Source organism: Ochotona curzoniae, unplaced genomic scaffold, assembly GCF_017591425.1.
Source record: "Ochotona curzoniae isolate NIBS_2020 unplaced genomic scaffold, NIBS_Ocur_1.0 contig_883, whole genome shotgun sequence".
Taxonomy (NCBI): Eukaryota; Metazoa; Chordata; class Mammalia; order Lagomorpha; family Ochotonidae; genus Ochotona; species Ochotona curzoniae.
Window position 1 is genome coordinate 26227901 of NW_024466599.1, and position 15271 is coordinate 26243171.

At 41.4% G+C, this 15271-nt stretch overlaps 1 protein-coding gene and 1 non-coding gene across 2 annotated transcripts in view; both read right to left on the reverse strand.

Annotated features, from left to right (window-relative positions):
- Window positions 1-15271, reverse strand: part of PRKD3 (protein kinase D3) — a 71346-nt gene that overhangs the window by 25756 nt on the left and 30319 nt on the right. The window contains exons 3-5 of the mRNA XM_040993090.1: window positions 11923-12061; window positions 9048-9179; window positions 7891-8048 (exon numbers count right to left, since the gene is read on the reverse strand). Of these exons, the coding sequence (XP_040849024.1) occupies window positions 7891-8048; window positions 9048-9179; window positions 11923-12061 (429 nt within the window). The remainder of the gene's footprint in view (window positions 1-7890; window positions 8049-9047; window positions 9180-11922; window positions 12062-15271) is intronic.
- LOC121165446 lies at window positions 829-935 on the reverse strand. The gene has a single exon (XR_005885239.1). It is a non-coding gene; the product is annotated as a U6 spliceosomal RNA (small nuclear RNA).

Sequence of the window (15271 nt, forward strand, 5' to 3'; positions counted from 1 at the left end):
TTCCATGTAACTTGACAGGTAAGTTGATTTTCTAGCTATTGGTCTTTCTATATAAAAAAGTAATCAAACTAAATTATAGGTTAGTTGAGGTGGCTCACACCATTCGTTCTATCAATATTCAGAGATTAATACATGCATTTATACTAAAAATTGAGAGCCTAAAAATGAATAAAACATCTTCTAAAGCACAAAATTCAAACATCTAACCACTACCTAGATATATTAATAGATTTTTTTGTATTTTCTAGGACTGTCATTGCCAGAACTGAAATTTTGTGATCATGTAGCTGTCTTGTATAAGTATTCATGTTTATAACTCAAAAATTTGAGTTACTGTGTATTGATATGGCTTAATCAATGAAAACAACTGGAATTAGAAGAAATCAAGAGACAGAAATGGAAGGGACGTTAAAGCTAAGAGAAGAAAAAGGAGAAAGAGAACCACAGGAGTCTTAAAACCCAAACCACACTTGTATACTTTGGCTGTCCAAGGTGAGCGTGCCCAGCTAATGATGAAGGCAGCAGGAACAATTCACCCTATTTCTCCATTCTAGTGGTTAATCAACACTATATCTTGCATTTGCGTCTATCACTTTTGGTTTGTCTCAAGTTCAAAACACAGAAGATAAAGCAAGACTGATGAAGCCAGTTGTCACCAAGTGTACTAGGGACATCAGTAATCTCAAAACAGATCACGGCCAGGGCCAATGGCCAATTTGTAACTAACTGCCTGTGGTGAGGTCCTCAAATAATTAATATATTAGGTGATACACTGCACAGTATGTGTGTGTCAGGAAATACTTAGAGAACTGTGACTGTGGCATCACCTACCATGTTCCAAGCAATAGCTATTTGCGTGTCACCCTTGCGCAGGGGCCATGCTAATCTTCTCTGTATCATTCCAATTTTAGTATATGTGCTGCCAAAGGAAGCACAGCAATAGCTATTTGTATCATTAAGAAAAAATTGACTCAAAGTGATTAATACTACCATGGGTACTATTAGAATCAAGACTTGAACTCAAACTTAGGGCTTTTCACAACAAAAACTAATGATTCTTAACATTTTCCCCACCCTCTTTGGGTTTATAAACCAGTCTGATCAGTAAACAATGGTTTATCACTCAACTGGGTAAAGAAGGCGGCAATGGCATAGGAGAATCTGGCTAAGAAAGGAGACCACTGAGAAATCAGAAACTAGAATCAGGTGAAAGTTCTTTTCTTAACTTGTATTGTTCCCTGCTTACAAATCAAGGCTGAGTTGTAAAACTATGATTTCTTCCTTAATAATGTTTTATTTGCTTCTTGACCTTTTGGCTAAAATCAAGTGTAATAAAGCGTAATAGTAATCTGATTTCAACCAGAGTCAGGTTCAAGTTAACACCTGCCAAGGTACCAACACTTGTCAACCAAAAAAACCCTGCGGCAACACTTCTGATTCAATCATGTACATTAATAAAATAAATGAAAGTATCTTAAAATCTTGTAAGTCTTTATTAATAAATATCTAACTAGTTGGCTATAATATTTAGCAAAGCACAATCTCCATTTTGCATGTCCATTTAGTCCTAGCTTGATTTTGTCTTGTCCTCAGAAGTTTCTTAGTATTGTATGGAACATTTATGAACAATTTCTTCTATTCTTCTAACTTTATCTGAATCCCCTTAGATGGACTTACATTGTATTCATTATTAAGTTACCTAGATATGCTTCAGAATGTGTGCATGTGTGTATGATACATGAGAGTTATATGCAAAGACTTCACCATTTCATTAACATTACATTAATTTCTTAAAGATTCCTCTATTTTGTTTGAAAGACAGTGACAGAGAAGGAAAAAGATCTTTCACCCACTCTTTCACTATCCAAATAGCTATCAATAACCAAGTCTAGACCAAATTCAATTAATCAGAAACTCTATCTGGTTCTTCCATGGGTGGCAGGAGGCTTAGCACATGGGCCATTGCCTGCTACATTCTCAGGTACATTAAGAAAAATCTCAGTTGGAAGCAGAACACCTGGAACTTGGACTGATATGCCAATATGAAATGACAGAATAGCAAATAGTGACTTAATACACTGTGCCTCAAGACTGGCACCCATTTTACTTCTTAAATATTTATTTTCATGTACTTGAAAAACAGAGCAAGGAGTAAAAGTTGATGGAATAGGGTGAGGACAGGTTTAAACAGATGGAGAATTATCAGCCAGGATGAAGTGGAGAGGGCCCAGCCCCAGAAAACAGGAGAGGACAGGCCAATGGCAGAGGGACACCTGGAAACCTGTGGACAAAGGGAAGCAGCAGAGACAGTGAACTGAACTGGGGTTGCAGTGAACAGAGGTGGCTGGCAATTGGGGCTCTGCTGGCAGCCACGTGGGCAGTTCACTGGGAACTCAGGGGGTAAACCCAGGCAAAGAACTGCCCATTCTGCAGAACTGCTTAATCCCAACAAGAGAAGAAGCAGAGTGCAAGGCAGGCAGGTAAAGGAACAGAGAGGATTTCACAGCCCAGACTGTCACCAATGCCACATCAGGTCCTGTTTTGTATACTAGGACAAAAGTCAGCTGGGCATGTGCTCAGCCAGGAGGGAACTCATTTCTGGCTCAGCACATTGCACTGGTCCCAATGGTCCCACAGGGAAAGCAGTAATGACACAGCGAAGCATCCTACAAGTTTCACCCAAAATAAGTGACTTAAAAGCCAGCAGGCCCAGACTATCACCAGTACCACATCGGGCGCCATTTTCTCTACTGGGGAAAAGGCTGTGGGAATGAGGGAACCACAATGAGAGGCAACCACAATGAGCTCCACAAGTTCTGAAACAGGAGAGAACTCACTTTCGGCTAAAATGCATTGCACTAGACTCACAGGGAAAATGGAACCAAATTGGTCTCCTGCAGGTTCCACATAAAATAGGTCTAGCTGGACCTCAGACGTAACAGCCTTCAAGACCAACAACACCAGCAAGACCAACACCACTAACAACCCAGTAAGTGAGGATAGCTGGTGTCTCCTAAATTTCAGTTTAAAAGGTTGTGGAGGCAATGATGTGGCCACAGCATGGGATTATGGGGTAGACAGTGGTGAACAGGAAGCTGGGGCTATGGAGAATGGAGGAAGCCTAACTAAAGAGCCGAGACTGAAACTCACTGGAGGGAGTGGCACAAGTGATTGTAAATGAAGAACAGGAACCAAACACAATTAGTAAAATTGACCTGTTGACCTGTGGGCAACACAGCTTAGAAACCAGCCTTATGGAGAAGAATATGCTAACCAGAATTGCAATAACAAAGAGAAAAAGAACAGACAGAGGCACAATGAACATTACTGATGCCTCCCCCACAAAGGAACAAAAACCTGTCACCCTCAAAGTTAACTGAGGAAGACATCGAGAATATGAGGGATAAAGAACTTCAAAAACTAATAATAAAACTTTTAAAAAAAGAGTTATTTATTTTTATTGGAGTCAGATATATGGAGAGGAGGAGAGACATAGAGGAAGACCTTCTGTTCACTGACTCACTCCCCATGTGGCCACAATGGTCAAAATGAGCTGATCCAAAGCCAAGAAACTTCTTCCGGGTCTCCCAAGTGGGTGCAGGGTCCCAAAGTTTTGGGCTGTCCTCAACTGCTTTCCCAACCACAAGCAGGGAGCAGGATGGGAAGCAGGACGGCCAGGACACAAACCAGTGCTCAAATGGGATCCTGGTGCACGCAAGGAGAGGACTTCAGCAACTAGGTACCGTACCAGGCCCTATAAAGCTTTTTAACAACAAAAACCACATATAGGAGTCGAAGAAATGTCACACAGGTAGTAGTAACAAGTAATCAAGTAAAAGCTGATAGACTAGAAATTAGGAGTGATTTTGTCATGCTTGGAATGGCGAGACTGGCAGTAATTCAGAATTGTTGAACTATCTAAACCTCTTGAGCAGGACCCTCAAAGCATATCCCGCTTTGGGGTCCCTGGGGTGGTGCTCAGTGGCTGTCCTTCATCCCAGGACGCAGAGGCTTTTGTGAGGGTGGATGTGGCTTCTCTGCTTGCTCCACAACTCTTCTCCAGATACAGGAAAGAAAGAAAAGAGAATGTGGAAATGGCGATCTCACCCACCTTCCTGTAGCCCTTGACCCTTACCACACCAATCAACTACAATAAAAAATAAATATAATTAATTTAAAAAGAGAAAAAATGAAATTAAGAGCACAATGGGGCAAATTAAAAATTCAGTGGAAAGTCTCAATAATCGAATAAATGAGGCAGAAGACAGAATCTTAAAATTGGAAGTCATTTCTTGACACAATGAGGAAACAATCGAAAAGCTGGAAAAGCAACTGAGTAAAGCAAAGTATTCAAGAATTAAAGGATACTACTAAAAGGCTGAATATGGGGCCTGGCATGACGATCTAGTGGTTAAAGTCCCTGCTTTGAATACACCAGGTTCCCATACTGGCGCCAGTTCTAATCCCAGCAGCTCCACTTCCCATCCAGCTCCCTGTTTGTGGCCTGGGAAAGCAGTCGAGGATGGCCCAAAGCCTTGGGACTCTAAACTCGCATGGAGACCTGGAGGAAGTTCCTGGCTCCTAGTTTTGGACTGGCGCAGCACCCACCGTTGTGGTCACTTGGGGAGTGAATCATCGGACAGAAGATCTTACTCTATATACCTGATTTTGTAATAATCATAAATAAATCTTCGAAAATTTTTTAAAGAGGCTGAATATAAGTGTTATGGGAGTTCCAGAAGTGCAGAAAGAGAAGCTGGGTGTAAAGGTGTAGTCAAAAAACTCAGTGGCTGAGAAAGAATTCATATACAGTCCCTTAAAAACAGGAGAGAGATTTTAAAATAGCTTGGAATTAACCTAACAAAAGATGTGGAAGACTGCTATGATGAAAATTATAAAACACTGTACAGAAAAATAGAAGATATTAAAATATAGAGAAACTTACCAAAATTTTGCATTGGTAGGATCAACATTATCAAAACATCCATGTTACCAAAAGTAATATGCAAATTCATTAATTAATTTTAAAAAGAAAAAAACAAAAATAGAGCAACAATGACAACATAAGATCGTTCATCTGTTGATTCTCTCCCCCAAATGCCTACAAAGCCAGGGCTGGGTCCGACGAAGTCAGGATCTGTGAACTCATTCTCCATTACCTGTGTGACTGGCAAGGAACCAAGCACTGGAGCCGGCACTTGCTGCCACTCAGGGTGTGTCAGTGAGAAGCTGGCTAAGAAGAAGAGTAACTTAGACTTGCTCTGGCACGCTGACATGGGATGCAGTTACCGCCTATTAAAGTACAGCTGCTCCTAGGATACCTCTTCATCACACCGTTTATACAACGCACTTTAAGCATCCACAGGTTCTGCCATTTGGAGAGCACTCCAGAACCAACTTCTTGGGGATACTGAGGGATTACTGCAAATCATTTGTTCTGTCCTTCTGCTATCTGGTAATGTTGTAGTAATTACCTGGGGGGTGGCATTGTGGCACTGTTGGTAAAGCAGCTGCCTGCAATGCCAGCATCCCCATGGGGGCTAGTTCAGGTCCTGGCTGCTCCACTCATGATCCCCTCGATAATGGTCTGGGAAAGCAGCGGTGACACCCACATGGGAGACTTGAATAAAGCTCGTGATTGTGGTCTGGCCCAGCCCTGGCCATTGCAGCCACCTGCGTGTAAATCAGTGGATGAAAGAACCTCTCCTTCCCTCCCTTTCACTTTTTCAAATGAAAGCTGCATTAATAAATAAACATAAAAAGAAAATCTTGGGGAACCTGGCATGCCATTATCAGTCATTTTTAGAGCTCTTTTTTTCCCCCTTGGTTTTCATATATATGTAAGGTTTCATTTATTTCAAAGTCAGAGTAACAGTGAAAGAGAGTGTGAATACACTTCCACCTGCTGGTTCACTCCCCAAATGGCTGCAGTGGCTGGAGCCGAGCTGCTCTGAAGCCAGGAGCCAGGAGCTTCCCAGTCTCTCACATGGGTGCAGAGGCCCAAGGACTTTGGACAGCTGTTTCTTTCCTAGGTGCATTACCAGGTACCAGGACTCAAACCAGTGCTGCATGGGATGCTGGTACTGTAGGCAGAGGTTTAGCTTGCTGTGCCATGATGCTGACCTCAACTTAACGGAGCTCTCAAAGCATCATAGTTCTGTCCTGTAGTCTTCATTCCTAGATCAATCAATTGTACAGTTTGGCATATAAAACAATAATTTTCTTACAACAAGTCATTACCCAAGCTCTTCCAGATGTTAATGCCACAGGACTGTTTCTGCATTAAAAGTTATATACATCAATGTTTGGCAGAGCACTTCAGTAACTGCTCAGGACGGCTGCACCCCACAGTGGAGTATCTGGTGTGAGCACCGACTCCTCCACTTCTGATCCAGCTTCCTTTGCGCATCCTTGAAACAGCCAGATGATTGCAAGTACCTGGGACCCTGCCATTCACACGGGAGACCTAGCTGAGTTATGGGCTCCTAGCTTCTGCCTGGGCCACCCTCTGGCCCTTGTGGGCATTTGGGGAGGGAATCAGTGGAGAGAAGACGTATCTCTGTCTCCCTTCCAAATAAAACATTAAAATTAAAAATAACAAAAATTGCACACCACTTTGAAGCAATGTGTAAATACAGGATTTTCATGAAAAGATTTCACAAGCTATTAATGTAGCAAAAACTCTTGAAAACTGTCCAAAGCTTTGTTTTGCCATTCATTAACAGTCTGATGGGAAGATTATAATCCACAAGTGAAAATTGCTTGAATTTGCTAAATATGCAAGGAATTAAAAAAAAAAATTTATTTGAAAGGCAGAGTTACAGAAAGGGAGAGATCTTCTGCCCACTGACTCACTCTCCAAACAGCTGCAATAGCTGGGGTTGAGCCAGGCCAGAGTGGGGAGGCTAGAACTCTATCTGGGTCTACCACATAGGTGGAAGGACCCACCTACGTGGGCCATCTTTTGTGGCTGTCCCAAGCACATTAGCAAGGTGCTGTATTGGAGCTGGAACAGTCAGAAATCAATCAGCACCCATGAGGGATGCCATATCTGTAGGCAGTGGCTTAATCTACTCTTTTACACTGCTATCCCAGGAAATTATTCTTTACTCTGTACCCTTGAAAAGCCCAATATATTTAGAAGAAAAAAATCATTCATTTCAGAAGAATGACATCTGAGTTTAAGTCCAGGATCTCTATTCATTTCCTCTGTGACTTCAGACAAGTCATTTGTAAACACCTCCTCCTGTGGGGATACTGGCGTCATTCGTTCATCATGAGCACCCACACAATTACAGACATTACGCAGCATTACAGGGCACCTCCGAGAGTTAAACAGTGTCTTCTTTAACCAGATCTCACTGGGCAGAACAATCATAGGCAGAATGTTACACATATAATTAAGGATGTTTGAAAAGTGTGATGGCACTCAGTAAACAAAACAAACCTCTAGGAAAGGCTAAAATCAGGAAAGCTGGTTTTAAAGATAGGAAAGTCCAGTTAGGATGGACAACAAAAACAAAAGTAGAAGAGCAAGGAATCCAGGGAATGTTGTAGAGTACAGATTTTCAGAAATACAATATATACAGATTTCTTAGTAAGGAATGATATCTAATCAAAGTCGTGCATAAGTAACCTTTCTGTCAGGTGTAAGATGAAATGAAATATGAAAACCAGGAGTCAGAATACTGTCAGGAACTAATGCAATCCCAAGTATACACTGCCAGTTCACTATTACTGCCAAGTCCTCTCTCCATGATCACATTCTAACTTCCTTAAGTGTATAAATTAGTATTCTTTAGCATGTAGCTGGTATTCTAAGATGCTGTCACCAAGTCTGCCTACAGACAGAACTAGTAAAATGGCCCTCTGTTACCTTAGAATACATACCTCCTCACTGAGAAGTGGCACACACTCAGGCTGTAGGGGTCTTGGGACCGAGAGGCCAGGGCCTGGTAGAGACACATTCGACAGACGCCTCTTTCTCACTCCACTGCAGTTATTGGGAATCTTGAAGGCACATCGTTTATGATAATTTAATCCACAGCCTAAATACATTTTAAAAGGCAAAAACTAATATTAAAAGGACTTCACTATTTAAGTGTAATACACAAAACCACTGCTTCTTTTATTTAACTTATATTCTCTGGCAGTAATACCTAACTAAGGGCAAGGTGACAGGTTAAATGGAAACAATTTCAGAAAGAATAAGAAACATGCAGAAACACTCAGAAAGGATATGTTTGCTAGAGCAGTGGCTGTGGCAATCTTCTGGGATCCTATTAGAAAATGTACATTCCTGGACTCTATTCCACACCTACTGACAGCGGAATGCTCAGGACAGGATCCAGCAAGGTATGCTTTATGATGGATGGTGGGGTTCGAGAAACACTGACTAAAAGCAGAAGTCAGCAAGCTGTGGCTTGTGTACCAAGTTCCTCCCACAATGTCAGCATTATATGAAGAGCAAATTTCATTGTTCATAACTAAAGTATATTGGAATAGAGCCATTCCAGTTTGATTCCACACATCTGTTGTTAGCTTCACTCTCAGCATAGCATCCTCACGACAGAGATCAGCTGGCCAATTAAGCCTAGAATACTTCTTCTCTGGCCCTTCACGTTTGATCTTAGCCCAAAGGCCAAGAAACAATTCCCTCTGGCCCTTCAGGAAAACAAAAAAGAAGACGCTTCTGGACTTTTCTCTTTAGAGAACTGCTTCTTAATTGAAATTTATATTTGGTCCTACTCCCCAGCAATTCTAAATCAGAACAAGAAAGAAAGGAAGTTAACATTTATGGAGTCACTTTCTCATCAAGTGTTACGCGCATTGGAGAAAGCGATGGGGTACAGATATGTTATAGAGACACTGACCCCTAGAGTGACTGTGTGGTGGCAGAAGCAAGAACAGACTCTCACACTAATTCTAAAATGTCATGACTACCAAGTCACCCACTAATGTTCTTCTTTGTTTTTCATCAACAATTACAGAATGCAAACATAAAATCCTACAAAGTAAAAAAAGTAAAAGAATGTACAGACACATACCTTCACATTTCAGTCCCTGGCGTACCAATCCCCACAGCATTTCACCACAGTAATCACAAAAAGTAGGAGCTTTGTAAGAATGAACATAGAGGGTATGTGGACGAATCTGGAAGTCTTCCACTGTGGCCAAAGCTAAAAGAAAACAATTTTTTAAATTGTAAATCCTATCTTTGTAATTGCACTGAAATTAGGAATGTTCACCATATTCATTTATGTCAAAGTACACAGAACTGTATTCTCTCTGAAGGTTTCACTTAACCATAAAAAGAAATTACTTTAACATCTAAAATGGTGATTTTTAAACTTTAGTTTAGGGAACAGATATTTAGCCCAGTAACTGGGATGCTCACACCCAACACTGCAGTACTTGAGTTGGAAGACTAGATAAATTTCTGATTCTATGTATGTAGTACCTGAGAATTAGGAGTGATGGCTGAAGTTAGGAGGCTACTGCCACCCACGTGAGGGAACTCAACTAAATTCCTTGCTCTGGCACTGGCCCACTGTGGGCCACTGTGGTCATTGGGGAAGTGAACCAGAAAAAGGGGCCTTTCAATAAATACATACATACATGCATAAATGTATCATTTTAACTCCAGTTTAGGAAGGATACTAGTTTCAAATAATGTGAGCTCCAACAGTATTTCTGTAGGTTAGGTATGAAGGCATTACAAAAATTCATGGAAAACAGATACTGTTTTTAAAAAGTGCATGAATTTCAAACATCTTCTGTGCCAAATCAACTTTTTATTTTTCCTTTTTGATTTTCTTTTCTTTTTTTTAAATTGGAAAGGCAGATTTCCAGGGTGAAGGAGAGATAGAGTGAAAGATCTTCCATCTGCAGGTTCACTCCCCAAGTGCCTGCAATGACTGGAGCTGAGCCAAACTGAAACCAGGAGCCAGGAACTTCTTCCAGGTCTCCTACACAGGAATAGGGTTCCAAGGTTTGGGCCATCCTCTACTGCTTTCCCAGGCCAGAAGCAGGGAGCTGGAAGGGAAATGGAGCAGCCAGGAAATGAACTGGCACCCATATGGAATTCTGGCGTGTGCAAGGTGAGGATTTAACCTCTAGGTCATCGCACCAGGCCCAATTCTATTTTCCCAATTCTATTTTTCCATTAACTTTCTGAAACACCCTAGTAAAGTATTTTCTCATACTGACAAGATAACAAATAACAGACCTATTTTATGCAACTGAAAATAGTCTAGGACACACCTGAGAGATAACAGAGTGCTTGGGTTTAAGTCCTGGTTTCTGCTTATGTGTGCATTGGGACGCAGAAAGCAACAGCTCAAATACCTCAGTCCCTTCCATTCTGGTGGGAGAGCTAGACTGAATTCTGGCCAATCTAGCCTTAACTGTTCAATACATTTTGAAAGTACAACAGCAAATGAAATTCCCTGTCTTTCAAATAAGTATCTTTAAATGGAGTAATTTATAATACACTAGAAAATGTAACATTAAAAATATTGCAAAACTTGGGTCAGGTGCAGTGGCCTAGTGGCTAAAGTCTTTCCTTGCACACGCTGGGATCCTATATGGGTGCCGGGTCTGATCCTGGCGGCCCTGCTTCCCAGCCAGATCCCTGCTTGTGGTCTGTGAAAGCAGTTAGATGGCCTAAAGCCTTGGGACCCTGCACCTGTGTGGGAGACCCAGAAGAAGCTTCTGGCTCCTGGCTTCAGATCAGCTCTGCTCTGGCCATTGCAGCTGCTTGGAAAGCGAATAATCTGGCGGAAGATCTTCCTCTCTATCTCTCTTCCTCTCTGTATATCTGACTTTCCAATAAAAATAAATAAATCTTTAAAAAAATAAGCTTTACATTAAAAAAAATTGCAAAACTTAACTTTAACTTATAAGCTCTGTGGTAAAAACAGAGTTCTAACACTGACAGTCTCCTGTCCTTCTCCACAGTCATAACGGTTAAGTAAAAGAGATTTTTCTTTCCTCAGTGAGCAATGCATCAGGAAACAAAGACTTTCCTCTCGCCTCAGTCTGCAAATTCCAAATGGATAGCCCTGTGTTTTGACGAAGCATCCAAGGACAGATGGTTTGTGGCTGCGATGTGAAAGGTGAGTGATGAGGGGGTTGGGAGAGGGGGGAGGGCAGAACTATGACAGGAGTGGGCACTGAGAAGGAGAGGGGACAGAACAGGCTGAAGCAAAAATCTGACATGAGGACAAAGTGACAGCAGGACTCTGGGTCCTTGGCCAGGCAGCTGGCTTCATTTCTTTCATTATTCCTATTTTCTTGCCCAACAAAAAATGCTGCAGATCCATTATTTACATTACGACTAAGACACTTTTCCTTGCTTTACACCACTCCCTAATGATCCTGCCACATATCGTTGGATGAGATCAGAAACAGAGTTAGGAAGAAAGAACGGTAAGAATGAGTGAGGCACAAAAAGGAAAGACGTGACAATGTCTTCTGAGAACGAATGGGGAGGAACGTCTGACAAAGGCATGCGAAAAGTCAGTACTGCAGCTTCCTCTTCCATATCTGCATTGTTTCCCCTTTTTTCGTGAATCTTTTCAGAAACTCAATTTTCTTCTTCTATGCTCTTTACAGATGTGGGGAAAGGGAACAAAATTTCAGTATAATTGTTTTATTTCTTCAATTCAGAGAAAAGAGTATATTCCTCTTTTAGTTAAACTGCTATTTCTCTTAGCTGAATCACTCTCAAGTAATTCAGTTTATTTTCCTACTTTTTCTCATCTGCGCTATAACCTTCCTGAGAGCAAAAGTCACACAGTAACCACTACGACAGATAAAGGAAGCAATTACTGTACCAAGACCAAGTACGATCAGACATAGCAGTCAGCACAGAAAGAGACTCTATGGGGAAAAAAAGAAGAGAAAAAGCTACTTACTCACCTGAAAGAACAACTTCTACTAGGTCTCCTTCATGTATTTCATCTGCTGAGGTAATCAGCTGCAAAATATTTTCTGAGTTCATGTCATGGCGAAAGAGAAGAATTTTATCATACATGCCAAAGAATCCACACTCTGGAAACTGTGGGGAAAACGACCTTATATCAGTATATTCACAGCTTTCTATTTTTATGAGTAAATGATTTAAGTCTTAGGAAAGAATTTTAAACACACGATGTTAGTCTAGCACAATATTTGTAAAAATCAATTAACATCAAAAAGGAGAGATACATACTAAAGTATGATTGTTAATTTTTCAAGTTCAAAACTAGCAGGGTCTCTCAGTGGATGGCACAGCCCAAGTGCGGAGGGCCACCTCCCACTACTCTGCTAGGTGCATGAGCAGAAAGGTAGATCGGGAGTGGAGCAGCTGGGGCACAAACTGGTACGCCACAGTGGTAGGCAGCAACTTAATCAGCTACGCCACGAAGCTGGCCCCAGATATCCGGGGTTTTTATATCCAGTTCCTGTTGGAGAAAATAATCCTACTGCTATTCTGTTCCTAGAGAGCCTGAACCACGAACAGTCTTTCCCATTCTCTGGAGTCGCATGGTCCAACACATGGTGACTCCCTACCTACACCCAGGTATTTAAATTTGAAATAATTAAAATTAAGTTAAAAATGTAGTTTCCCAGTTAGTCTGGCTACATTACAGAACTTAACTGCCACCTTGACTATCAGCCGCCATACTGGAAAGGACATACAATCAATCCTCTTTCATCACCCTGCTAAGCTCTACTGAACAGTGCAGGCAGAAGAACAATAATTTGATTATTCTTAAAAAACATTTATTCATTTTTATTGCAAAGTCAGATATATATACAGAGAGAGGAGGAGAGACAGAGAGGATTAGAACTGGCACGCATATGGGATCCCAGTGCATTCAAGTACTTTAGTACTTTAGTACTGGGCCACTGCGCCGGGCCCAAAGACCAATAATTTTCTTTTTTTTTTTTTTTAAAGATTTATTTTTATTATTTTTTTTATTGGAAAGGCGGATATACAGAGAGGAGAGACAGAGAGGAAGATCTTCCGTCCGATGATTCACTCCCCAAGTGAGCGCAACGGGCCGATACTATGCCGATCCGAAGCCAGGAGCCTCTTCCGGGTCTCCCACGAGGGTGCAGGTTCCCAAAGCTTTGGGCCGTCCTCGACTGCTTTCCCAGGCCACAGGCAGGGAGCTGGAAGGGAAGCGGGGCTGCCGGGATTAGAACCGGCGCCCATATGGGATCCCGGGCGTGCAAGGCGAGGACTTAACCACTTGCGCCACCGCGCCGGGCCCAAGACCAATAATTTTCAAACTTCAGTCACAAGAGTATTAATTCCAATATTTCTAAAACACACACTTAGAGCCCCTAATATTTAGATAATATCCTCTTTTTAGCTCTATTTTCTTGTATTTACAAATACATGATTCACCACAGTATCTTTATTTGGGAGGTTATGTCATGGATTGAATTTGAAGGTATCTTTATCAAAATTTTTATGATTAATAGTTTGAGATTAAAATTTTAAGTGCTTACTTCAAATAATAAGATTCAACTTTTAAATCCACTAAAAAATCTTTTTTATTACGAACCCTTTTGTCAAGGGCTTCCAAAAACTGCAGCAAGGAAGCTGCTCTGCTATGCAGGAAACCGCGACCCAGAAGCAGGTTGTCTGCAAATGGTTTAGCACCAGGTTCTCTACGAACGAGTGCTGGGTGGCGGATGAGAAGGTGGCCCCCTTTCCGGCCATGTCCTATTTCCCAGGATGAAAGGCTCTCCGCAGGGGACCCAGATGCATCCGTGGGTGGGTGGGGATGGTGGAAGGTCCACTATCCTAAGCCATCCAAAGCCATCCAGGCCATCCGAGGCTCTTTAGTGCTGCCGCATCGTTCCACCTGGGCGGGATTCTGACTCAGAGGCGTTCAGTCATAATCCCACAGATGCTAGCTTTGTCCCACTGGCTCCTCAGCCAAACACATACAGATCCATTTTTAAAAAGTAGATTATAGTCTAAACTACCAATACCTCAGAACACAGCACTCTAGAAAATTCTTCAGCTCTCAGGTCTAAATGCTCATTTACAAACTCCACCCTATATCAGAGGCCCACAGCGACGGGACATGACCAGTGAACTGAGCAGCACGGAGGTCCCAGAGGAAACGCTTCCCCTGCTTCATCTGGAGGTCCTTATTCACGAGCACACACAAAATAAGTCTCTGGTTGGTTTTCTAATGCGAACAGTTTGACCATGGAACGAATCACAGTCTCTTGTTTGCTTTGCCCGGTGAAAAAGCATAACCATGTTTGCAGTCCACTTTTGGCTTCAGCCATGTGTTTAATGGGAGGATAGTACCAAGCTTCATCTTATATTTTGATCTTAACTGTTCCACTGGAAAAAAACTTTTGTACATTTCTAAATTGTTTTCAAGATTTTTTTTCACGTTTTCAAAAACCTGAAAACAATGATTTAGATGGTTAAGAGTTCATAGGTTTTTAATCTGGGAAACCAATAGGAAAGTATAGAAATATTCAAAAAATTTTATAACATTTATCCTATTTTCAATTTTTATTTATTAAATTGTATTTATAAAACTATACTATGTCTATATATATATATATATATATAACTGATAAGAGTTGTTAACTGAAAAGTAGGTATCAGGATCAAAAACGTATTTAAAAATTATTTTTTAAAAATTTACTGAATTTATAAACTATTATACAACTGAAGAATAAATACCCTCACAACTAGGTTGTAATTACTTTTTCATTTAAATAAAGATTTGTTCATTTTTATTGGAAAGGCAGATTTACAGAGAAGAGACAAAGAAAAAGATCTTCCACCTGCAGGTTCACTCTCCAAATGGCAGCAATGGCCAGAGACGAGCTGATCTGAAGCTGGGAGCCAAAAGCTCCCACATGGGTACAGGGTCCCAAAACTACATGCCATCCTCTGCTGCTTTGCCAGAGCTGGATGGGGGTGGAGCAGCCAGGACATGAACCAGCAGCCATATGCGATACGGGTGCTTGCAAGGCAAGGATTTAACCACTGAGTCTTTGTCCAGTTGTAATTTTTTTTTTTAAGATTTATTTATTTTTATTGGAAAAGTTAGATTTACAGAGAGAAGAAGAAACAGAAAAGATCTTCCATCTGCTGGCTCATTTCCTAAGCAACTGTAATGGCCAGGGATGAGCTGATCTAAAGTCAGGAGCCTGGAGCTTCCTTCAGGTCTCCCATATGGGTGCAGGATCCCAAGGCTTTGGACCGTCCTCTACTGCTTTCCCAGGCCACAAGCAGGGAGCT